Below are 27634 nucleotides of genomic sequence, written 5' to 3'. Positions count from 1 at the left end.
AAATGAAAGAACAGACCCTCTCATTTCAAACAAACAATAAAAAAAGTGAAAAACCGCTTCATCCTATTTTTCCCCTGCTTATAAACTCTTAAATATTGGTATTTTTCTTTACAAATACACTTTCCTTTTTTTTTAGCAAAAAGCTGAAACAATTGCATTTTTGTGAAGGAATTTAGTTAGAGATCAGATTCAGAACGAATATCAAACATAAAATTAGTAAAAACGTTTTGGCTTCAGTTTATCCATAAATTGGGCAAGTCCGCTATCTAGTGGACAATCGCGGTATTGCACATTAACATAAATTCTTAAGAAACACGTTTTTTATGCAAATGTTTTTTTCTTAATTGACAAGATAACTCGTCAATGGCGGGGAAAAGAGTTAAAAAATATTATTGGACAAGAAAGCTTTGAAAAAGTACCCTACTAATATTTCAAAAGTTATCAGCATTTAGCACTGACATATGTGTAATTTAGACAGGCTGTCAGTGCAGTTACACTGCTACACCAGTGGGACGCTGCAACAGACGAATTTGATAAAAGAGTCCTTATTAGACTGTTTTTATTATTATAAGCTTAAAACACTGATTCAACATGAATAATACAATGTTAACAATGACATGAAATTCAACTTTTAGCGCCATTTTACAATGCTAAACCTTTTTTTTACGGTATATGTGCTCGTAACCTGGTAACTGAAGCTCATGTTTCAAGTGATGTTTTCAGTCACATTATCGTGAGGTCTACCCAACATTAAAAACGAAAACGATCACATAAATATGGATATAAGTCTTCTTACTATAATGTGCTTTTTGAGATTAGAGGCTGAAGTATTGTAAGCCGAAATCACTGCAGATGGCAAACAAAGTTGGCATTACATTTGCACGCTGCCTCCTTTCCTGTTTGTGAACAACTCCCAGGTGCGGACATGGGCACTCATCATCCGGTATTTCTTTGGAATTTTAAATTAATTCAGCGTCCATAACGTCACAGTGAAGGACGCGCGAGGATCGATTGAATAGCTCTCCAGAGACCAGGCTTTTTTTCGGTCCAAATACAAGGGTTTTTATTGGCCCGCCCAGGGCCAGATTAACACTTTGTTATACCCTGGGCAACAATATTCAAGGGCCCCATCATCACGACCCCAGGATCACCATAATAAGGTCATATACAGAATATATTACTGTATTATACAGTACATGTACTCAATACTTCAAATTCTAATTGTCATCGGGTGTATTTTGATTTACAAATATTTAAATGCACTACTATGTCCTCTATCAAAGACATTCACTCACATATGATGCTATGAAAACTAAACACATCAGCATTTGTATAATCTCCGGGCTATAAACGTAAGCTGGCGGTGTAGAAAAGTCCTGGCTAACTTAGCTGAGTTGTCCTCGTCGTTGACGGAAGCTCACTTAACAGAACTTTTTAATTAATACACATTTAAGATGACCATGGATAAACTCTAATTTGCATAGTCATTGATATAAAAAGCTTATTTTTTGCATATACAAGCATTGTCTAAAAATGAAAATAGGCTTTTACTTAATTATTATTACAAAACCATCATATAGCCTAATATTAGACACCCAAACCAAAGTGAAGAAAATGATCTTTAATTTGCAAGTCTGAACTGAACATCAACGCAGACATGAATTTTCTCACAGATGTTTAAGATCATATAGGCTACATCTTGAACATAGATATATAAATGAACACAGGGAAAGGAAGTTTAACACTGTGAAGCACAAACATGCTGGAAGGCAGCTAAAAAACATCAGGACATACACACAGGTTTATTTTATTTTATTGGAGCCTTACCTCCAGATAATGGATTGATGATTTAAATGTTGTTTACTCACATGTGCGTTGTACTCTCCGGATTTTATGTTGTGCACTTCTCGTTCATTTCTCCACATGGTCTGTGTCTGTTTGTTTACAGTGTCATGTGAGCAGCTACACTGTCTGCATGCTCGACTTCATTTGGCGCTAAGCAGACCTCTTGGTGATGTCAAAGTACCGCGAGAGTGATTCAAAGCAGATTTCTCCCTGTGATAACTGAATCGCTCTCGCGCTACTTAGCTGTCACTCGCCTGTGGGTTCTCTGCTCCCCAGTCACTTTCGCGCCGCTATAGTTATTTGATTTCATACGCCGATCGGATCGCGCAGATACCTGCGTATCACGTAGACTACACCACTGTTTATACTTTACATTTTCTGCGTTTCTGATGTCATTTTCCTTTTTTAATTTCCGCTTCGCGCTCCCACTTAGCTTCTCCGTGTCTAGTTTTTTTCTGTTGTACCAACGCCTTGCGTCACGTAATGCTCGGCGAACCTTTGACCCACCTCATGCGGACTGACCAATGAGGAGAGGGTCTTAACCTGAGGCCCTCTCTTCATTGGTCAGTCCGCATGAGACTCAACCGCTCTCAACTCACTAGGCAGCGCAGCGTCTCTCTTTGCAGCGCATTGAGCGCAAAGCCCGTGTTGACAGTTTGTTTAATATAAAGCGGCCAGCGGGATATTACCAGATACAGTATTTTGCTCATGCCCTTGCTGCCCTGGGCCCTTTGGAGGTCTTGGGCCCCTGGGCAATTGCCCAGTTGCCCGTATGGTTAATCCGGCCCTGGGCCCGCCCACGATCAATTATTTCTATTGGATATCCATATGCTGTCAAAGATTTGAATATTAATTTAATTCATATTCTACAAGTACTTAGTAACGAATGTGATTTTCAAAGTAGCGAAGTACATTACTTACCTTAATTTGTACTTAAGTACAAGGAAAATTATAGACTTAAAAATTTACTCATAAAAGTACAAGTACACGAAAAAACTACTTAATTACAGTAACGTGAGTAGTTGTAATTCGTTACTTCCACCTCTGCATATTGGTGATCTTATAGTCCATTTGAAAAATTTTCTTACGAGCTGTATTCGTCAGAGAAACACCAAATAACTTTCCTTCCCTGTACCTGTCGCTGTTCTCTGTGTGCGTGCGTGCGTGTGTGTGTGTGTGTGTGTGTGTGTGTGTGTGTGTGTGTGTCTCTGCTCATGCCAAAAAGGGTGGCCGGATAAAGTATTAAAAATTAATATGACGTTGATTTTTAAAAGTGTGCGCACGTCCTCCGCTAGCAGCACAGAAATCGCAAAAAAGTATAAATAATTTATAGGACGTTGATTTTTAAGTCATAAGCACAAATGTGATGGTACATCATGTTCTGAAAGCACATGCAAAAAATTTTTTGGTGCACTGAAGGCTGGTTTTTTGAAAAGCAAGTGATATAGGCCTACTTGATAATTATGATGTGCACATCTTTAAAACAACAACAACTATATTATGGCAAACGATAATACCGCATGTTCTGGCATTCGGTAGCATATTGCAGTGGTTTGTATTTGCAACGGATCAATGAGATGACAGGGTTTCTTTAATGTTCTTTTTTATTTATATTCATAAAACTTAAAAAAACATAGATTAAAATTAAGAGACAAATGATATGAAACGAAATTCAGTTTAAAGAAGCAAACAAAACTTAAATTAAACTCAAAAATTATGTCTGACCCACTCCATTTCTCACGTTATACTTGTCTTCAATACATTACAACGCCCTATTCACCTTATTCTGCCACGCCCCTTTTTAATTCTTCACTCTTCCGCATTTTGTCAACCGACTTCCGCTGCTTATATGGCACAGTGTATTCGGTAGCTAGTTTGGTGGTTAGAAGATTGTTTGTAGTACACTATAACTTTAGCGAAACGACAAATATCGCTACTGCTGTAAATGATTTAAATTAGGAGCAGGGTTAAAACTTAATAGGACGCTCGGATAGTCTTATAATGTCCCATCAATCTTCACGTGTTTAGAAGATATGAAGCAACCGCGGCAAGTAACCTATGGGACATATTTAATTACCTCGTCCTGTCAGGAGTTGATGGCATTGAAAATTATTAAAGTACTTATGCCTACCAATATTTACACAGTGATTTTGTCTTTTTTAAAGCAAATGTGCACATTAGCCAGTCCAGTAAATTACTCACCATTTCGTTTTTATGTGGTAATGTACCATGATAGAATTCATTTGCAAACTTGCCAACACTTATTCCTTCAAATCAGGAGACTTAAATCCTTTTAAGTGGAATATACAAAGCTCACATATGGTTTAAGAAATTCCTTACAGGTAACATCTGATCACATAGTAAAGGTTTAATAATACTGCATGACAGGTAACAGCTGATCACATTGTAAATGTATACTATAACTGCATGACATCTGATCACACTGTAAATGTTTTATTTAACTGCACAACATCTGATCACATTGTAAAGAAACTGCATGGCAGGTAACATCTGATCATATTGTAAAGGTTTAATATAACTGCATGGCAGGTCACATCTGATCACATTGTAAAGGTTTAATATCACTGCAGGACATCTGATCACATATGAAGGTTTAATGTAACTTTACAACAGGTAACATCAGGTCACATTGTAAAGGTTTTTAAAAATAACTATGTACTAATAATCAGCTAACTTTTCAGCAAGACCACCCTGCAATAAATTAAGACACAGCTTTATCAGAGTCATCAGGAGCTGATCCCAAGTGTTTATCTGGAAGCTGTTGGTGTATGTACTGGTAAAGTGCTTGGCAACTGAATGTAATGCATGATGCAATATCAACCCTGTGTAAAGCTCACAAAGATGGTTGTTTCTCAGCAGAATTATGTACATTTGTGCCAGCTTAACACATTGGAGCAGTTTCTCGGACAGGGTTTCCAGGACTAGGCCTTATTTATATTAGGACATTTTAGTTTTTACAAACAAACCTTACAAAAAAACAAGACTGGTGCACATCTTGTGACAAAACAATGGCACTCATATATGTTGAGGTATGTCAGTACAAGGTGTTTTTAAATTATTGTAGCTCAAATATGCATTTAAGCCTGGGACCAGAATAAGCCTTGTCCGGGAAACTGCACCAGTGTCTTCCCATATCAGATGTAGGTTGCTTCAGGTTGAGTTGTGATTTCAAAGTGTAGTTGTGGTCAGAGACGGATTGATCCTCACATTGTGTTTCTGCATCACAGTTTAGGAACATGTTGATTGTATCATCCTTACAGTTGTCCTATGCATCACTAAAACATCAATGCATCTGTGAAAATAATATAACCAAAAACATTTTTATGTTAGTATTTAAAATAAACTTGCATCATGAGAATTAATATATAATGGCACCTAACTTAAACAGAACAGTGTGTGAGAGAGAGATGCATTAAAAAGAGACAGTAACGTTATACACACAACCTTTAACTTCAGTGTTAAATAATATGTCGTTTAATAGGTCATTATCAATATCTGAATGAGAAATGAACTGACCTCCTAGCTTCTGAAATCTCTGTAACTTGTAGGAATCACGTAAGCTACTGTAAAAATGTAATGTACTATAATATCTTGTTGTACTATCGTAAATATAAAAATATAGGTGGGCTATTAAAATCATTCAAAATAGTTGCATTTTATAAACTAACGTTACTGATCTTAAGTGTATTCGTAGAACGGACTTCACAAGCACATTTAGCTAAGATAGCTTACCTGAAACTGACCACCTTTTCAACACCCGGCGTGGTTTAAAGTTACCGGAACATCGAAGTCAAACCATTAGGATAAGGGTGTTCCTCAGTCGGCTTCTCGTCCGTTAAATTGGGTAAGAAACAAACATTGTTGAGTGAGCTTTTTAAGTTTAACGCGTCGCCTTCAGCCACTGCCTCAGCTGCTCATAATATGCAGCCGGAAGTACGTTGACAAAATGAGCGCAATTGCGCCGCCCTTGTTGTCGTGAAAAATAAGGTGAATATGGCGTTTAAGATTACAGTATGTCTTTTGTAATAAGCTAATTAAATTGAAACAAAACATAAACGACATTACAACAATATTCAAACACAACAATACTCAAACATGAATATAAAACAGACATTCTCTATTAGAATACATGTTAAAAAGTGTCTGATATTGCTTTTTAGTAGTTGGTTGCAGTAAGTTTACTATTTTGGGCAAAACCTCCATAGCAAAACTCTATTTTTACCCGAATAAAAATCACCTTTTACTTTGAAAAGGTATGCTCTGTCACATTAAATTCAGCTGTTAGTTTACAGACTACGTTCATTTACACTGCAGTGCAACCCTGGAGTTCCCTGTCGAGAACGTTCTCTCGACATTGCGTCAGTTAGCTGACGCTATGGGATTGATCCTTCAATCACGATAACCCTGAAGCCTTATTGCACAACGCCAGTGCAGTTGAAACTCGCGCTGGCCAATGACGCTCAAGACGGCAAAAGAGGGCGTGGCCTTCTCACTATAATAGCAGCCGTCCTGAGCGAATATCTTCAGTATTTTCTCCTTCACGAGCAAGTTTTACCCTGCAACGAAGACATCTGTTGAGTACGCGGATAAGACGGACGTCCCTCTTAGCGATCCAGATGTCGCGAATGTGCTCACGGTGCGGAGGTCCTATCGACCCGCCCGATTCGCACAAACTGTGTATAGTATGTCTGGGGCTTCTCCACGCAGAGACGGCGTTGGTTGGGTCGGAGTGCCCTCATTGTGATGAGCTCACAATGAGGGTGCTCAGGACTCGGCTCAACATCGCTCTCGAAAGCTCCTCGCTGCAGCCTCCCACTGCCGCCAAGGTGCCGCTGGTGGGGGCTCAGCCACCGACGGAGAGCGAGCGCGTGCCGGAACGCCGCGCTTCCCCTCCCCGTCGCTCTCCGGTTCAGTTCGTCGCCGAGAGCCTGCGTCCTGAACCGGGAGCTGCCGAGTCTGTCTCCTTTGGGGTCCCCGCAGAGGAGGATGAGATGTCACTGACGGCGTCTGACGGAGATTGGGACCAATCTCCGCCTGCCGCGTCGGAGGCTGACGCCCACCCCCCCTCCTTTCACGAAGAGCTGGTGCGCATTCTCTCTAAGGCCGTGCAGGATTTAGAGATCGAGTGGAGTTCCCCGCAAGAACCCCAAAGGAGCAAGCTCGATTCGTGGTACTTTGACTCGGGCCGCCGCGCCGCCGCTCCGAGGAAAAGTGCCCCTTTCCTCCCAGACCTGCACGATGAGGTCACCAAAGCGTGGGCGACCCCCCAGGGCGTCCGCGCTCGCGCCGGCGGGTCTGAGCTGTTTTCTAAAGTGGACGGGGCGGAGGCTCGTGGATACCTGCATATCCCCCCCGTCGAGGAAGCCGTGGCGGCCCATCTCTGCCCGTCGTCCTCCTCCTTGGGTGGTGAGGCTTCACTACCCTCTAAGGCGTGCCGCATGACGGCGCACCTGGCTGATAAAGCCTACGCCGCGTCAGGGGAGGCTCTGTCGTCGCTACACACCATGGCGGTCCTCCAGATTTTCCAGGCGCGGGCTCTAAAGGCGCTGGACGAGGGCAGCACGGACCTGAGTACCTTCAGGGATCTGAGGGCGGCAACGGACTTCGCGCTGAAAGCCACCAAAAAGTCGGCGCAGGCTATCGGACGCAGCATGGGCTTCATGGTGGTGATGCAGCGCCAGCTGTGGTTAAATCTCACAGATCTCAAGGAGGCCGACAGGAAGACGCTGCTTAACGCTCCCGTTTCCCCATCTGGCCTGTTCGGTGACGCCGTGGGTACCATCACGGAGCGATTCTCGGAGGCGGTGAAGAGTTCTAAAGCCATGAGTCACTTTCTTCCTCGCCGACCTATGTCTCATGCGCCGGCGGGACCGCCGCCGCCGAGACACCGCTCCGAGTCTGCGCCACGCCGGCCGGCAGCGCAACCCCCCGCGGCGACGCCCCCGACAGTGAGACCTGAACCGGTGGTGCGTCACAAGAGCCCCTGGCACGAATCCACCAGGAAGCGTCGCAAGAAACCGGGTCCAGGGGGACCGCAGTCCGGAGCAAAGCCGCGTTCCTGACGTGAGTGGTGTGAGAGAGAGAACGCCGAGCGGCGAGCCCGCCGCCAAGAGAACGAAAGTCTCGTCAAGCGTCCCCCTGGCTGTTGCGGGCGACGCAGAGACTGTCTCTTTAAATGTTTTTGTGTTGAATGCAATAAAAAATGTTACTTTTTCACAAAAAGAGCGTTTTCCTCCTTATCTGGTTTCGGGTCGCTCGCCCCAGGGCAGCTCCCACCCTCATATAGACACGCACAGCGCACCCTCCCTGCTTTCGAACCCCCCCGCGACGCGCGGGTCGCAGAGAAAGCGGGGACGGGAAGGGTTAATGCACGGTCTCAGCGAGCCGCACAAAAGCCCGTTGTCTATCGCGGCGTCAGCCGCCCCCCGGCCGTCCTCTCTTGTGCCCGTAACACACACGCTGCACAGAGCGGAGAGGTCTTCATTAGTCCCGCTGGGTCACTCGCCCCCGAGCAGCGATCCGGCGAGCAACGCGCAGCCCCCCAGAACCGAGCTACCCGTCACGCACGAGACGCTCGGCGGCAACGAGCGGTCAGGTCATCCTGTCATTCAACCGCTATCACTGCGCTTAGATGCATGGCGTGCCATTCCCAACATATCGGAATGGATGCTGAACATTATTCAGAAAGGATATTCTCTACAGTTTCGACGCAGACCTCCCCGTTTCAACGGCGTGATAGCGTCAACGGTCCGGGCTCAGGACGAGTCGATTTTGTATCAGGAAATCTGCAATCTCCTCGCCAAACAAGCGATAGAGTCAGTTCCGATGCAAGAGAGAGAGAGCGGTTTTTACAGCCGGTACTTTGTCGTCCCGAAAAAAGACGGCGGTCTCAGACCGATCTTGGATTTGAGACAAATCAACAAAGCATTACACAAACGTGCTTTCAAAATGACTACACTGAAACAGATCCTCGCCCACATTCGGCCCGGGGACTGGTTTATTTCAGTGGACCTAAAGGATGCTTATTTTCACATTCAGATCGCCCCGCACCACAGGCGCTTTCTGAGATTTGCATTCAAGGATGCTGCATACCAGTTCACGGTCCTCCCGTTCGGTCTGGCGCTCGCCCCGCGCACATTCACGAAATGTATAGACGTGGCGCTGTCCCCGCTGAGAGCGAGCGGCATTCGCATCCTGAATTATTTGGACGATTGGCTGATTTTAGCACAATCCAGAGAGGTGCTCATCAGCCACAGGGACGCAGTACTTTCGCATTTAGACAGCCTCGGTCTACGTGTGAATTTGCAGAAGAGCGCTCTATCTCCAACGCAGGAGATCGCGTTTCTAGGCGTGCGTCTCGACTCAGTCTCAATGAAGGCTTTCTTATCAGAGGAGCGCAAACGGGATCTGACGTCTGCTCTGAATGTATTCAGCCACGGAGGCACTGTGCCACTGAAACGGTTTCAGAGACTTTTAGGCTTGATGGCGGCAGCCTCACCGGTTTGCCCACTCGGTCTGCTGTATATGCGCCCGTTGCAACTATGGTTACGATCCAGAGTGCCCAACATGGCGTGGATATCGGGACGAGCGCGCATTACAGTTACGAACGGATGTATGCGAGCGCTGAGACCCTGGTTCGATCCCAACCTGTTCAGCGGGGGTGCCCCACTCGGGCTGGTTACGAGACGGAAAGTAGTCACAACGGACGCGTCGTTAACGGGCTGGGGAGCCCTGTGCGATGGCGTCCCGGCTTCGGGCTCCTGGCCGGAGTCGGAGCGGTTATGGCATATAAACCGTCTAGAGCTCAAAGCCGTCTTTTTAGCACTGCAGAGCTTTGCGACGCTGATCGGGGGCCATCATGTTCTTGTCCGGACGGACAACACTACGGTGGTTTCATACATAAATCGCCAGGGAGGAGTGCGCTCCAGGCCGCTGTTCAGGCAGGCAGAAGCGATACTGTTGTGGGCGGATCGTCATCTCCTTTCAATAAAAGCGACGCATGTACCGGGCAGCATGAACTGCGGAGCGGATATGCTGTCGAGGAACGGCATTCCCCAAGGGGAATGGAGATTGAACCCCCTATCTATCGAGCTGATCTGGAGTCAGTTCGGGAAAGCAGAAGTGGATCTGTTTGCGTCCGAGGAAAACACACACTGCCCCCTGTTCTTCTCGTTGACGAGCTCTCCTCTGGGCGGAGAAGCGCTGTCGTTGCCGTGGCCGAGAGCCAGCAAATATGCGTTTCCCCCCATAAAACTGCTGCCGTCAGTTTTACACAAGATCAGAGAGGAAAAAGCAACAGTGACACTAATCGCCCCGTACTGGCCGAACCAGCCGTGGTTTCCCGAGCTGTTGGAACTGTCAACGGCTCCCCCGTGGCCGATCCCGTTGAGACGAGACCTGCTCTCTCAGGCGAACGGATCAATCTGGCACCCCAGCCCCGAGAAGTGGAAACTTCACGCGTGGAAGGTGTGTGGGAACCGCTGACAGACGCGGCGCTGCCGCAGAGTGTGCTCGATACGCTGATGCAGTCGCGTGCCCCCGCTACAAGACGGTTATATGCCCTTAAGTGGTCGGTATTCGCTGCGTGGTGCAAAGAAAAAGAGTTTGACCCGGTGAACTGCTCCGTGTCAGCTATTCTATCCTTTCTACAGCACAGAATGGATACGGGAAGCATGCCCTCCACCCTTAAAGTGTATGTTGCTGCTATCGCAGCTTTTCATGCTAATATTGGGGGGGCGCTCGGTGGGCAAACACGAGCTCATAACGAAGTTTTTACGGGGTGCACGGCGCCTCAGACCTTCTCGCCCTCCCACCGTACCGTCTTGGGACCTGGCCTTGGTCCTGAAAGCACTAACTCTTCCTCCGTTTGAGCCTATTCTAACGGTAGGTTTGAAGGAGCTTTCTCTAAAAACTGTGCTTCTGCTGGCTTTGGCTTCAGCTAAGCGCATAGGAGATCTGCATGCTCTCTCTGTGAACGCTGAATGCTTACAATTTGGACCAGGAGACTGTAATGTCACGTTGAAACCCAAAGCGGGTTATGTGCCTAAATCGCTATCCACGCCATTTAGAGCGCAGGTTATTTCTATCCCCGCCTTCTCCTCGGATGACGCGGCGACTACTAACGCGATCGTCCAGAGGGAGCTTTGCCCAGTAAGAGCGCTAAAAGCTTATATTGATCGCTCGGCACCGTTCCGGGCAGCGGAACAGCTGTTTGTTTGTTTTGGAGGCAGCACCAAAGGACGCCCAGTTTCCAAGCAAAGACTTTCGCACTGGGTGGTTGATGCTATTTCACTGGTATACTCTAGCCAAGGAGTGCGATGCCCTTTGAATATTAGAGCCCATTCTACGAGAGCTATTGCATCGTCATGGGCTTGGTATAAAGGCGCATCTATTCAGGATTTATGCTTGGCTGCTGGCTGGTCGTCTCAGAACACCTTTGCTAGGTTTTATAATCTGGATGTCTCCTCATTGGCCTCCCGAGTGCTTTCGGTAAACAATGCCTCCACCTCCAGTGCCTGACATACCTGATGGTTTCTATCAGGTCGTGTGTAAGGGGCGGCGCTACTGCGACGCCAACTTGAGAATACCTTAGCGCCGGACGCTGCTCGCTCGCTGAGTATTCGGTTTATTCACTACGAGAATACCACCATGTATTGGTTTTTGCGGATTATCACTTGCATTCCGGACGCCGGAAATCACCCGCTCGCTGGATGCTGAGTCATATGAATATTGCATGTGGATTATTTTCTACAAACTTCAACGCCGGACCTCATCCGCCGTTTGGGGATGTCAACAGGTGACTGCAAGAGTGCTGTGTTCACCGCCGCTAGTCCAATGATCTAAACACTTCTACAACTTGTGCGCCGGACGCCGTCCGCTCGCTAGGTATGTTGTTAATTCTTTAGCGTTTACTTCTTACCCGCTTAATGTGGTGTTACGCTAGTACGCTACTGGCCCTGTTATGGTTTTTGGCTGGTGATTAGTACGATATGCCGCTATCGGCTGGTCATTGAGATTGTTGCATGCTGTTTGCTTCGTTATGCTTGGCCTATCTTGCCGTATGCACGGCGCGGTTCTATACAATCTCCCATAGCGTCAGCTAACTGACGCAATGTCGAGAGAACGTTCTCGACAGGGAACGTCTCGGTTACTATCGTAACCTCGGTTCCCTGAGAGAACGTGAACGAGACATTGCGTTAGCTGCCGTGCTCACGGCTTCGTAGGCTGTACGCTCGTTCAGTCGTTTTTACTGAAGATATTCGCTCAGGACGGCTGCTATTATAGTGAGAAGGCCACGCCCTCTTTTGCCGTCTTGAGCGTCATTGGCCAGCGCGAGTTTCAACTGCACTGGCGTTGTGCAATAAGGCTTCAGGGTTATCGTGATTGAAGGATCAATCCCATAGCGTCAGCTAACTGACGCAATGTCTCGTTCACGTTCTCTCAGGGAACCGAGGTTACGATAGTAACCGAGACGTTCTTTAACTAAAACAGGGTCTGCAGCGTTTACGAACGGTTTATGAGGGTTGAAAAAAAGTCTAAATAAACTGCTTAAATGTGCCAAAAGTAATGTTTTAAAATGTAAATGCATTAATGTAAACATGGCCTAATTGGATTTAAAGCGAAAATATTTGATGAACATAGAATAGGTGCCCATAGCATTTGTTTAGTGGCTTTTACATGTGAGCTTCTTAATTGCTTCCAATGTTGAGTATACAAAATACTTGAAGTGCTGAATGCTTAGGCAAACACATTTGTCATGTATATGTGTAATGAACAATTGTTTTAATAGAAATCAATTTTGTTTTTGTTTTATCTTTATAATAATACATCAGATGATTACAATGGTTCATGTGTAGTTTAATGTAAAACTAATAAGTTAAGCCAATTTAAGTCTCTTTAAAATGTATAGAAGCTGTTGAACAGTCTAACCTTTGCACTATGAAGCTGTTAGTCATCAGTTAGAACGTATAATCGCTTTCAGTGGGTGATTAATAGCACACTAGCTGTCACATAGATAGGAGGATATATTGCCTAATAAAGTAAGACACTGATTGTTTAGTAAACACAATATACAAATTGTATATTACTTATGATAACATGCATACTGTAATTTACACTGGAACATAGTTAATCAGAGACTCACCACCAGATCAGAATTATTGCCTCCTCTCTGTCAGACTAACCCAAACCTATAGATTAGATAGCTGTCAACGAACTCGATTTTTAAACATGGCAGCAGGTTTTGGAAAGTTGAGGAACCTTATAGACTCTGTAGAACATCTTTTCTATCATTCTATCTACATTTCATTTGATATAACTATGTGTCCAATTTCAGCGCTATGTTTTTTGTCAATCAGTTGTCTTTTTAGAGTAGTTGAACTTGGTAAAGTTAAAGGAAGATATTTGGGCCAGTTAGAATGGCAGGTCTAAAACTCTCAGATGTTGTTTCATACCTCTAGCCAAAATCATTATTTTGTCCAATGTAAATAGTGTTAACAATAAAGCTGAAACCCAACTATAACTTTAAATAGATGTAACACTTATGTTTTCACAATTCTCCTATAATTCACAAACCCAAATCCTGCTCTCGTCTTTCTTCTTTTTGTTTGCCTGTGCCACAAGAGCTTTATACATTTTAGGAGATGTTTTTAAAGTGGCCAGTCTGAATAACATAATTGCTCTATTGTGTCATACAGGGTACCATGCATTGGGTTTTGGTTTTCATCCTAAAAAAGTTTCACCCTAATGGGGCATACACACCAAACGCGAGTTCAACAATTTGCGCGAGTAGATTACAAACTGTACAAAGTCAATGCAAGGACATGATCAGACGCGTCTTCGCATGGGGCGATGAGAATGACGCGAATTAGGCTGTGCGATTGCAGTGAAAACAAATCAAGCAAAAAATTTGCATGATACAAAGTTAAATCCCGGGAGTAATCTAGAGCATTTGGTGTGTACGTAGCATAATAGTTATGTCAGGTTAAGTTGGTAGAGGTTCTAGAAATGGCCATCAACTTTTAAACCTAAGTATTTAAAACCCATAGGTGAACAAGTTTATACTCCATTACAAAAAAATATTAAATTGACCAGAGAAAATGCTTTTTAATTGCAGTAAATCATACAAATAAGAATCTGTCTGTTCTTGTTTCTTTCTGTCCTCCTACACCACATTTTTTACCTGGTACATGCTGTTCTCTGCTTAATGTAAAATTATTCATAAATAAATAAACAGAATATCTGCTCTTTTTAAAAGATGTAATGATACATGGTTGGTCACTTACTGCAATTTTTGTTGTCTTTAAAGGAAGGTATTGTTGTCTTTAAAGGAAGGTACTGTAAAAACAATAGTGTTGAATGGTTTGGTTGCGTGATCAGTTGTTTTGGCACACCATGCTAATAGGGAATGGCCACACGGAAGTAAACTTAATTGCATCTTTTAAAACTACCCTAGAAACAAGTAACTTTCCCTCTTGTTTACTGTCACCTTCTCTTCAGACATAACATTTGAGTTGCAAGGGTTTTAAGGGTTTGAAACGCTTATAAAAAGATTATAAAAGACCATAAATGTCGTGCTTGATGCTCTCACAAAGACCCTGAATTATCTATGTGTTGATGTATTATATTTGGCCGGTGCTCCTGTACTGTGTTTATACACATCACGTTTCCCAGACGCGTGTTTCATCTCTTTCACGTTCTCACAGCACAAAAAAGAGAAGCAGGACTAAAGTTATCGTCCTTGTTCTTTTGCCCTATCAGACGCTATCGGGCTTAGCCTCAGCCAATTGGAGAAGCTGTTGAGCAATGGTAATGAGTTTACTGTGAAGGTGGCCTCCACTGTTAGCAAACAGACCTTTCCTATGTCAGACATGATAGATTGGCACTATGTATGTCTTTGTAAATTCACTGAGAAAGAAAACCAAGTTTTCTTTACAGAAATTCCTCAGATTGCTCACTTAGCCACCCACACAGCTGTGGCCTCTCGTTGCATGCAGACTTTAACAGCCCCACCCTGTCATTGCGGCCCAGACATTTGCTTACAAAGATGGTAAGATCTCACCTGTGGACATGATGTCATCATCTGTTTTTTGTACTGCATCGTATCACCTCTGACAGTTACTGACTGATGTCTTGAATTTTATTTTGTTTTATGATTGGCAGGTGAAAATACTGTTCTTTAGGGTATAACAAGTTTAGGTGTTTTATAATGCAATAGCAACAACAGAACACTTTGTTTTAATAACTTCACCATTTTGCATTGTCACAAGAAGCTTAACAGTGAATGAATACATATTAGTACAGGCATATGAAAACAGACTTTAAATTAAAAATTAAAATACATGGTATTAAAAGCATAATTATTTAACTTAAATGGATACACTGTAAAAAAAAATCAGTAGAAATTGCAGCTGGGTTGCCGGTAATTTACCGTAGATTTAAATGTATGTTATTTACTGGCAACATTTTGTTCAAAGTTAAATGAACATTTAACATTTACAAGTCTTTGTCTTTACAGAGTAAAACTAAAAAAACAGCATCAAGAAAAACGTTCTGGAAAACAAAATCTGAAGCAAAAAACAGAAAAAGGTTGATGATGATTTCTGGTTTCCAGAATACTTTGCATGAGGCTGTTATTGTGTAGTTTTATTCTGTAAAGATAAAGACTTGTTAATATTTAAAATTTATTTAACTTTGAACAAACTCTTGCCAGTAAATAACATAAATTTAAATCTACGGTAAATTACCGGCAACCCAGCTGCAATACCATTATAATTTCTACGGATTTTTTTTACAGTGTAGTTCAAACAAAATCATGTACTCATGTTGTTACAAACCTTTATACATTTCTTTGTTCTGATGAACACAGGAAGATATTTAAAGGAAAGTTTATAACCAAACCAATCAGAAGCCCAGTTGACTTCCATTGTAGGAAAAAAGAATATTATGGAAGTCAGTGGGGCTTCTGATTGGTTTGATTACAAACATTCCTCAAAATATCTTCCTTTGGTTTGTAACAACATGAGAGTGAGTAAATGATTTTTGACAGAATTTTCATTTTTGGATGAACTATTTCTTTCATAAAATTAATAAGATAAAGTGCAAGAAATTTCAGTGTTGATCATTTTGTCTTCCAGTTGGAGACTGCCAACCACCTACTTCAGCAGGCCCAGCAGCCGCACAGCTACCTAATAGAGACTGTGCGACAGAGAGATGCTCAAATTCACATGCTGAAAGAGTGTGTCGCGCGCTTAGATGAGGAAGTGAGGTAAGGGTGGCAACAGATCATCATACCACACATATTGTCACTGCTTGATCCCATCATTAAAATATTTTATTTTGAAAGGATGTAGGTGGAGTCTTTATAGAAGCAGTTCCATTGTGTTGTAACAATGGTTGCAACGGTTTCTGAATACATTTATGTCTTTGCTCATGGCAGATGTTTTTAAAATGTAACAAGAATGTATGTATAGCATGTGTTTAGCACAAGTGTGTGTATTTAATACAGTATATGTATATCAGAGAAGGAAGGTAGCTTCGGACTCTATAGAGCAGGGGTCTCCAACATTGTGCCCGCAGGCACCAGGTAGCTCGCACGAGTCTGTGAAGTGCCCGCCAAATCACATTCTATTAATAGTCTTAATTGTAATATTTATTTATTACATATTTTTTATATAAGCTTGGCTTGGTTTATGTATGTTAACATTTTAAAGAATACTAAAACATATCAACAAGTAAAATAAAATCAACAAGTAAAACAAAAAAGTTTTGAGTAGACTATATCACAAAGTAGCCCTACAAGATTTTTTATCCATTGTGGTAGCCCTTGCTCACAAAAAGGTTGTAGACTCCTGCTATAGACACTAGACAATAAAAACTGGCTTTTGAAAAACTTTTATGAAAGAAAATGATGGTAAAAGTGACCAGTGGCGGTTCTAGACAAATTTCACTAGGGGGGCCAAGGAGGGGGCCAGTGTTTAACCAGAGGGGCACTTAAAAAAAGGGTAACAAATGATATTAAAAGATTATGGGGGTGGTTACAGGGATTAGTTTAAGCCAGGACTATGCCTTAGTTTATTTAGAAAATATATCTTACAATTTTAACAAACATGCCTTACTAAAAACATTACTTATGTGCATTTTGAAGCAAAACAGAGGGGCACTTATGTATTTTAAGATATGTCAGACTCAGTACAAGTTGTTTTCAGTTTGGACAGCTCTTACATTTATTTTAGTCTAGGACAGGGGTGTCAAACATGCGGCTTGCAAAGGTGTCCAATCCGGCCCGCATGATGATTTATACAGTTTTATTAAATATTAAATACATATTTTAAAAACCCTTTTAGGCGGGTGTCTAGTTCGTTTTTAATATGAGAGACTTGCGGAACATAGACTAAACACAGTGCCCAAAAATCTTGCCCTTTTATTGTTACCTCTCCGCTAAAGATCCACTGATTTCGGTAATCCACTTCGTTTTTTCCCGCTCGCTCCACAGCATCTCTGTGTGTCCACTCTCTGCCTAGAGAGCGAAGACGACAGTTTTCGAAGTTCGTTGCATTAACAGGTAGATTCATTACATTATATCAACTGTTAAACCGCAGAATTAGTAATTTGTAAGTTTGTTTATGTATTTCTTCCGGTAATGATTTGCTGTCGGTGTTCTAAAAGTGCCACCAACTTAGCAGGCAAACAACAACAAAATATCCACATTCTTAATATTAACGTTACAATGTTTGTCTAATGGATTTAATGTTCCCGATCGGATCTAAGTTAATATAAACACTAAATTTGCTGTTGTTGGCACACTTTGTAGACAAAAAATACAAAAAACACCAATGCCTTCACAAAATAATGACAGAGAACGGAAAGGGAGGCTGCTAAAGGCTGTTCAACATTGCCAACATGGATTCAAAGCTCCATCAAGCCAGCAGGTAAATCAAATTGAATATTTAGCAGACTGAATATTTAGCAGACTGTCACTTTTTGTTATTATATTTCCCATTATAATCACATGTCTAAGTTGATGCTAGTAATATAACACATCATATTTATAATACTTTATTAAAACCATAATAATAGGACCACCCCCCTTAGTGCCATTTTTGGTTTGGGCCACTACCCCATCTAGCATTTTCATTTTCTAAATGACTGTTCTCATTACAAATGTATTCCAAAGAAAAGTGAATGGTTTATAAATAATTTTGGCATTAAGGCAAAAGAAGTTAAATTAAAGATTTTCAACCTATAAGGCCAGTGGGTTTTGTACAGATGTAAATTTGTGTGTATAATATGTACAGTATGAGTGTGACCTTATGAAATGTAGTTTTCACAGAGCTGTGTGTTTCTCTAGTTTTCTTTCTAAACAAACTAATTAATTGGTTTGTTTAGTTAATTTTAACACAATTATCAGCACACTAGGGTTTAAAAAAATTATCCGGCCCGCACTTCGTGGCATTATTTACCATCCGGCCCTCAGCCTAAAATGAGTTTGACACCCCTGGTCTAGGACTAGTCTAATCCCTGTCCGGGAAACTGCCCCTTAAACTTTATTTTACTTTACTTTACAATCATATAAACATTTATTTTGTACAAGAGTGAGTGCAGGTGCAAAAGAGGAGCTGAACTTTCATCATCTCCCTTGTTCAGCAGTCCGGGCACTAATTAGGGAGTCTGCCATTTTAAGGGTTGTCTTAATCACAAAATCATTCCAGTGCACTTAACGTTAGTTGCCTAAAAATTCCCACAATGCAACGCAAAAACCACGGAGCATTGAGGGTCCTAGTTCTCTTACCAGAAATCATGTGATCTTTTCTGAAACTCTACAACCAAAAAACAAGCGAACCTACTCACACCACTAGACTGTTAGGGACCACAATCTACTCAATATTTAAAATAATATTATTTTAAATTGTAAAAATATTTTATATGTAACATTTATTTATATTGCCCCAATTTTATGCATGTATATGTAAGAACATAATTACAGCGCTTTTCACAATGTATTGTTTCAAAAAGTCAGCGAGATGTTGTTTTTGCTGGTTGTTGATAAGTAACAGCTGTGAATGATCACAACACGCTTAAGCAGCAATGTCACAGGAGAACAAGTGAATAGTGTCCCAATTTAAAGTAAGCTAGAGTTCTTACCAGTTTCCGAACCTGCATACACATGTGACGGTTGTCAATATTTTTTTTCTATTAAGTGGTAGCGGAGTTTATGTTTATTAGTGGTAGCAGAGCTTATGCGTGTGTTTATGTGACCCGTCACGGAAACCAGGGACACAAGTCGGCAGCACAAGTTTCGAGAAAATGAGAATCAAAGTTTTTTTTTCAAAATTTGTGATTTTTGTTTTATTGCAGAATCTGTTAGTAGAGATCACGAAGAAGCCTCTCCATGTTTGAGATAGCAGTTTATGTATATTTAAAAGCGTACATTTTGCGGTTGAAATAGGCTTGTTTTTCCGGAGATTCTAGCGTGCAGCGGGGGGCGTCATTGTCTGTGTGTATATATTTACATACTGTATAAGCTTGTGTTTTCGCCTCTGCCCCCAAAGGGAACAGCGTGACCACTGAATAAGGATTTCCAAAACTGAAAATAATGTGATTAATGACTTACCCTTATGTCGTTCTAAACTCGGAAGACCTCCGTTCATCTTCGGAACACAGTTTAAGATGTTCTAACTTTAGATTTAGTCCGAGTGCTTTCTGTCTACTCCATTGAAAATCTATGTACTGTTTCCATGTCCAGAAAGGTAATAAAAACATCATCAAAGTAGTCCATGTGACATCAGTGGGTCAGTAAGATTGTGTTGGAGCATCGAAAATACAGTTTGGTCCAAAAATAGCAAGAATTATGACTTTATTCAGCATTGTCTTCTCTTCTGGCTCGAGCGTGAAGTCACGTGACTGTAGTGACGCGGCTGCCCTTTTCCTCAGACATGTTTGCTTAGTTTTTTTTTTTTACTTATAGCGTGCGTCTCCCCAGATTGTAAATGAAGCTCGGGCGCACAAAACAAAAGAAAAATAAAAGAAGCTGGGGCGGAACAAATAGCAGTCAGCCGCATCGTATGTCAGCCGCGTCACTGACTTTATGGGGCGCCACAGTCGGATGACGTCAAAGTACCGCGAGAGCTCTTCAAGAAATCTTACGGAATAGTTTAATTTCGACTCGATCTCGCGGTACTTTGACGTCTTGCAGCGCAGCATGAAGTCAAACTCATAAGTTACACAGAGATCGTAGAATTCTTTATATAATTGGCTACATGTTTTGTCTATCAATATTTTCCATGAAGTCATTGGCTGATGGAGCAACGAGCGAGCGATCGGTAACATCCCTTAAGGACTTCACGTTTTCGACGGTGCTGTTTTTGGATTATCTATTATACTACGTCCCTATTTTAAATACAAAATTTGAAGGTAGGTTTATGTGTTTGACGGAACGTAAATACCGGAGTGTAATCTGATATACCCTTACATGTTACGATGTAAATAGTCCTCAGATTGTATATTATATTGTATTACCAGAAGTTCATGCGAAATCTGATGTAAACAATAGACTATATATCTATATTTCACGGATTATGCACATTTGTGGACAAAAATCATTGGATGATTCACACATCTGAAACAGACTGGATTCGACTTGTGATCCCCACAAAGGTAAAAGTCCTGTTTATTTTTGCATGTTGTTCATTCTGACTTCTGTAATAAAATACTACATTATGATGCTAGAACATCTGTATCTCAAAACGGCTTTACAGGGGGTATGGCTTAACTAAATGAGATGTAAATGAGCCCCATTGTCTCTCCAGGCAGGGAAAAGGGAAAGTGTTAACTTTTTTCTTTCTCAAATTTCTCAGCATTCTCTTTCTTGAATGTGTTACATATCAGATTTCCATGTGTTACACATCGTTAGAAAGCTTAGAAACTGCACTTTCAGAATCTATGAATAACTCAAAATGCCCCAGATCCGACTTGTGTCCCTACTTTCCGTGACTGGTCACATATGCGATACCGGAAGTTATTTAAGGGAGTTTGGTTTGGACGCTCGCTGGCTCTGGCTCTCTGTCTCTTGTGAGCCGGGTCGCGCTCTCGTTCGGGTGTATGTTCAGGTTCGCTCGCGTTTCTCCTCTGTTGTTGTTGGAGTGTGCAGTGGGTTGCACTGCCGTGAGTATGTTGGTATATTTTTTTACTCTCTTGTACTAAAAACCGCGTAATATTGCTTTGAAGTGAGTGTATGGTATAATATTAACGCGGGAGTCAATGTTGATGATTCCTCAGTGTATGTGTAATACGAGAGTATTTTTGCCTTTACGAGAGCGTTGTTTGTTATACCGGAGAGAGTATGCCGCTAAATTTAGAGAGATTTTGGTACGGGCAGGCAATTGTTTTCTTTTCTTTTTTTTAGGTGGAGCGCTCCAAGTAAAGTGGTGTTTTGTTTGGGTATGTTGGGGATTTATTAATGTGAGTTTTTCCAGGCCTAGTAGTTCAACGGTTGACCTAATATTCTAAAGAGCATTTAATTGGGCACATGTTAGTCTGTTTGGTGTGTTTATAATACAAAGTGTTCAGATCTGGTGTTATCCTGAGGCCTTTGAAAAGCACATATGTTAAAGACTATTCTATTGTGTATATACTAGAGTCTAAATTGATGTGCTCAGATTAAAGTGTTCAGATCTGGTGTTATCCTGAGGCCTTTGAAAAGCACATATGTTAAAGACTATTCTATTGTGCATATACTAGCGTCTAAATTGATGTGCTCAGATTAAAGTGTTCAGATCTGGTGTTACCCTGAGGCCTTTGAAAAGCACACATGTTAAAGACTATTCTATAGACCCTTTTACAGCTCACGTGATCAAATAGCCTGCGCGCGCATTTGGGCAACAGAAGTGGTGTTATTCCCCATTGGTTCTAACGTGGTAGCAACTCAGAAAGTTTATTAAAACGGTTTCTCAACATCAAAATGTCCCGTTGTTGCGTTTGGTTGCACTAATATAATATACTATTATACGTATATATGTATCTGGCAACTTTATTTTTGGCCATCTGCTAACGTCTTTTATCCACTCCACTATAGTACACGGATCTGGTAGCTGTATTGAAAATGCTGATAAAGTCAATTTTTTTAAAATAACTTACTGTTTGTGTTGCTTCACTGTTGATTCTTACGATACTTCCGTTGCCTAAATGCGCGCGCATACGCTGCCACGTCATCATTGTGTACAAACAGTAAAAGGGTCTATTGTGCATATACTAGAGTCTAAATTGATGTGCTCATATTACAGTTTTTTTCAGTCGCTAACAAGCGTTTGTCCAATCAGTTGTCACATTTTCAAAACTCTAAACACAATTAGCACAGCATCAGTCTTTTGTGGCCATACCATTAATTCATTTCATGTCGTTTTCACACAATATGCAGTCAGTAAACACATTTCCACAATGATTACATTTTCTTAACAGACAAGCTATACCTCCCACCAAAATTATGGATTGTTTATGTAGTATTTACAAATGCTTACACACAACATCCCACAATAGCAAAAACAATATTCCAAACCATAGATACAATATAAAAACCTTTATATTGGGTAAATTGGGCCAACCACAGCTGATTCCAGTCTGGCTTAGGTTATTTTTTCTTTTACATTGATACTTACAGTATACAATAAAAGCAGGACTTTGAGGAGTGATGTTTTTGAAAACAGAAACAGACAAACACTGTTATGTCTGGACGAGGAAGCATAAAGGGGCACATAGAGAAGAGCAGGCCCAGTGAGAGGTGCAGTGAGAGATGCAGTGAGAGGTGCAGTTGCAGTGAGAGATGCAGTGAAAGGTGGAGGACAGTGAGAGGAGCAGGGCCAGGGAGAAGAGCATGCCCAAGGAGAGGGCAATGTAGAGGTGTAAGAATGCATCGTGGTGGCATTCCAAGGGCTGCAAAAACAGTGGTCAGTGATGAAATTAACTGATTTCAGTAAGAGAGGCTGGTGAAAGAGTGCAGCCCAATTGTAGTAGGTTGCCTCCATTATACGCATCTTTCAACAAACCAACAGGTAAGTATTGCATTTTACATGGATTGTTTCTATTCTCACTTGACATGTCAATAAGGTCATACAGTACTGCATATGTAAAAAAATTTGTCCCTCTAAAGAATGCAACGTCTTCCACCCTCTGGGGGAAGAGGAAAGCTCCTCAAAAATGATTAAGATCAATACTGTAAAACTTTTTCTGTTCTATCATATTGTGTTTCTACTTTACCTCCTGTAGTCAAGAGTAAGGGGAAAAACTGCTTTTTACTGAAATGCTTTTGAATGTGAACATTGCTGTACATGTGGACACACAGTTTAGCGTAAAAGACATTTAGCGTAAAAACGGTGGATTGCATGTTTTGCATGCAAATACTTGTAAAACTGAAACATAAAAGTCTATGCAGTTTTTGTAATGTCAACAATAGCCAGTATTTTGAAACCTGGTGTACTTTAATTGACTGCATGTACCTTGTGAAGTGAAAAGAAGTGTTATTCTTTGAAAGAATAATTTTATTTTGAGTCAGTTTTTCAGTGTTTTGGTAAAGTTATTATGTGCAGATAAATGAAGTGTTAGTATTTATTTAACAAAATGTGTTTTTGAGAAGAAAATTATGCGTTTGGCCAATTGTGTTTTGTAGGTGGAACTCTGTGTTAAGTGTTTAGAAAAATTATCTGAAGTATGGGTAAGCGCTTGTTAGCGATTGAAAAAAACTGTAAAGTGTTCAGATCTGGTGTTAACCTGAGGCCTTTGAAAAGCACATATGTTAAAGACTTCTATTGTGTATATACTAGAGTCTAAATTGATGTGCTCAGATTAAAGTGTTCAGATCTGGTGTTATCCTGAGGCCTTTGAAAAGCACATATGTTAAAGACTATTCTATTGTGTATATACTAGAGTCTAAATTGATGGGCTCAGATTAAAGTGTTCAGATCTGGTGTTATCCTGAGGCCACTGAAAAGCACATATGTTAAAGACTATTCTATTGTGTATATACTAGAGTCTAAATTGATGTGCTCAGATTAAAGTGTTCAGATCTGGTGTTATCCTGAGGCCTTTGAAAAGCACACATGTTAAAGACTATTCTATTGTGTATATACCAGAGTCTAAATTGATGTGCTCAGATTAAAGTGTTCAGATCTGGTGTTATCCTGAGGCCTTTGAAAAGCACACGTTAAAGACTATTCTATTGTGTATATACCAGAGTCTAAATTGATGTGCTCAGATTAAAGTGTTCAGATCTGGTGTTATCCTGAGGCCTTTGAAAAGCACACATGTTAAAGACTATTCTATTGTGCTGTAACACAATCTCAATATAGATGTTACTCTGAGGGGGTTCAACAGATAATCGAGCTGTACTGTTAAATAACCTTTACACAAAATCAATGATCTCCTTATCTTATTTTATTTATCCCACATATGCTCCCAAACATATTCAAAGAAAACAACATACAGATGTGGCCTTTAAAAATGCGCGTCTCTGAGAGCAGAATGCCGCGGAGACTTCCGAAATTCTGCGAGATCCCGCAGAAGGGGGGTTCGGTGGGGGACGCAGGAAATATAAAAACCTGTAGAGGGCAGACGTGTTTCATGTAGGCCATACTGACGACAATGTGTGTGCTCGACTTCATGCTGAGCGTATACTGTATGATATTGAAGTAACATGACACGGATTATTGATGTTTAGGCGATAGACTTTGATGTCATACAAATGCATGCTTTTTGGCAAACATTTTGTTGGCGAAGTTTTCTTTTGCCAGTTACATAAACAGTCACATATTCTTCATAAAAATCCGACTCAAACGCGCATCATTTGTCTTATTTTTTCCGTGTACTTACAGTAGAAGAGACGTGATGTATCGTAATCGAGTCTTATAACAAAATAATTTGCAAAGACCTTTGAAGAGACCGAGCGCATTTACGCAATATCATTCTGTTTCATATATTTATTGGTTTGCACACAAAAAAACAAAAAAGTAAACATTAAAGACACTTGGATAACAATAACCAACATATTTATACACAACATTTTCCTTTTTTTTTTTCCCCCCATAACCCCCACAAAAAAAAATAAATAAATAAATAAATAAATAAATAAATAAGCAAACAAATAAAATAAATATTGTAAAAATATATACATATATAAAACTAATAATAACAATGAGAAAAAAAAAAAAAAAAAAAAAAAGAGAGAGAGGGAGTCAGGCCTAGTTAGCTTGGAAAAATTGCCTAAATGGTTGCCACTTGTTGTAAAATTTGGCGAGATTACCTTTTTTGGAATATCTTATTTTTTCCAATTTTAAAAAGGACATAACATCAGTCATCCAAAATGTACTGGATGGGGCATTTGTTGCTTTCCAATTAAGGAGGAGATGGCGTCTCACTATTAAGGAAGTGAAAGCCAGGATTTCTAATTGCACAGATGAAAAGAGATGGTATTCTTGAGGAGTACCAAAAATGGCTATATGCGGAGAGATATTAATGGTTTTGAGGAGCACTTTAGACATGGTGTCAAAATAAGTTTGCCAGACATTTCTTAGAGTTGGACAAAAGAAAAACATATGTGCAAGAGTACAGGGTGAGCCAGAGCATCTGTCACAGACATCAAGTGTATTAGGAAAAATTTTAGATAGTCTGGATTTAGAATAGTGACATCTGAACACTACTTTAAATTGTATTAAAGTCAAGCGGGCACAAATTGAGGCTTTGTGAATGCCGTTTAAAACAGAGTCCCACCAGTCAACATCAAAGTCCAACCCCAACTCTTTCTCCCAGGCCTCCTTTGTCTTAGAGGCTAGATGATCATCGTAGGACTGAATGGTACCATAAACTTTCGAGATTAAAGATCTTTGTGAAGGGTTCAACCGTAAAAGACTGTCCCATGTCTGTTCAGGAGGGAGTTGTGGAAAATTAGGAAATAAGGTTTTTACACAGTTCCTAATTTGGAAATACCTAAAGAGATGTGAAAGTGGGAGGTCGAACTCACTAGCAAGATTTGTGAAAGAACAGAAAACCCCGTCTTTATAAATTTACGCAATATCATTAACTAGTTTATCTAATTTTACATTTAGTTCATTTTTGCATCTGAACGTTTAAATAGCTTTAACATGGTTGTGTTGCGCTTTTCTGCATTACTGAACAGTAGGCTACTTTTCATATTATCATGTTTCCCTTTACATGGTATGAAACACGATAAAAAAGTATGCATTGGTGTTTAATACATTTCACTGAGAATTTGTATAATATGTTATACTTTTGTACTAAGGAAATAAAATCATATTGTGAGTGTAAATATTCATAAATTCGAGGAGTTTCTGAGGTGTATGTCATCGGCAAAATGCGCAGTTTCTTTGTTGCTGATTAAAAACCGTTGGCCATGTGATTGTTTAAAATTGACATTTTTTCTACTTATTATTAATTTATTTTTTGCCTACATTTACTCAAATAATATCAATGTAAAAATATAAGTAAATCATACTTCAAGTTAGGCGTAAAACTTACACATTTTTATGTCAAATAGAAATAATAATAATTTGAAATATGCAATTATTACAGTTTTAAAAACTTAAATATATTACTCTGACCTTTTTAAATATATTGACTAAAATAATCTGTAAATGTAATACTTATATTATTAAGGCGTATACATCAAATAATATATGTAAATTTTACACAAAATATCTGTTCTATTTTTAGTAATTTATTTTCCAACTAAAAAAATCGCATAACTGCATTAAGAGATTTTATTAAGTTACTTTAATCATTTATTTTAGAGATATTTACAAAGCCACTGAATCATTTTAACAGTGTGTACATTATGACCTTACGGTAGACTATTATTAAATGCATATAAATAAAAATATGTAAAACCAAATAAAAAAGATATCATACATGGACTGTATGTAAGCATACGTTTTCTTGTTCAGTGCACGTGGGTTTAAATGCCGTTTTTCTAAAGAAGAATTTTAAAACTTTATTGGTGGTAGTTGAGAAGAATTCCTTTTTCCATTTCTAAATCATTTTGAGCACAATAAAAATATATCATATTGTTATTCTTATTATATAAGAATACGCAATTTTTACAACATTTTAAACATATAGAAAATATACGTTAAGCATGTTGTGTGTATTTCCTAATTACAAGCTTTTGATGAAATTGCACCAAAACTAAACGTGCATAAAAACATAAAAAAGTCATTTAAATAAGCGAAAAATCTTTTTTATGAGCTTAAAATGTTGAATATAATGTGCTATTGCTGAAAATTGCCCATTTCTAAAGGAGAATATTCATCTTTAAAGTTTAAGAAACAAATAAGTACTGATAAGCATTCTCAAATATATATTTTCTGCAAGCACTCATTTATCCATAATGATGTAATTTATTTTTTAATAACATATTGTCGCTGTCGGGCAAAGATACTCTCTGGACACCAAGACCATGTCTATGGGTTCAAGAATAACAAAATATTGGCCATTTGAAACTCGAAAGTCATCACTTTATTTTGTCCCATTGTTTTCCATTTTGCGGGTGATAAAACTCCTGTGCGCGTCGTTCAAATTCATTGAAATTTCGTTCACTTGTAGTTTAGCAAGTATGTATACTACAATTTCAATAATGTTTTTACACTGCACATCGTCTGAGGAAATCCGAAGTTGCGTCGAGGGGAACCAAGCTGACAGCCACGACAGCAGAGATTGTCACGTACCTACAAAAGGGTATTGGAAAAAGCTTGCATCTGACCTGCAGCGA

The 27634-nt window shown here is 40.4% G+C and overlaps 1 protein-coding gene across 4 annotated transcripts in view; it reads left to right on the top strand.

Annotated features, from left to right (window-relative positions):
- pibf1 (progesterone immunomodulatory binding factor 1) overlaps positions 1-27634 on the top strand; it is a 136840-nt gene that overhangs the window by 39901 nt on the left and 69305 nt on the right. The window contains exons 15-16 of one of the 4 annotated variants that reach the window (XR_010546784.2): positions 14803-14914; positions 16002-16122. The exons of 1 other annotated variant lie outside the window; for it this stretch is intronic. Coding sequence is in view for 2 of the 3 variants with exons in the window: in XM_065295756.2 (XP_065151828.1) it covers positions 16002-16132; positions 17360-17387 (159 nt within the window). In the remaining variant the exon portion in view is untranslated. Of the gene's footprint in view, positions 1-14802; positions 14915-16001; positions 16133-17359; positions 17429-27634 lie in introns of those variants that run through there. 2 more of the 4 variants (XM_065295756.2, XM_065295755.2) reach the window with 2 other exon arrangements.

Source organism: Paramisgurnus dabryanus, chromosome 4 (assembly GCF_030506205.2).
Source record: "Paramisgurnus dabryanus chromosome 4, PD_genome_1.1, whole genome shotgun sequence".
NCBI classification, from domain to species: Eukaryota; Metazoa; Chordata; class Actinopteri; order Cypriniformes; family Cobitidae; genus Paramisgurnus; species Paramisgurnus dabryanus.
This window is presented reverse-complemented; position numbering and strand designations above follow the sequence as displayed.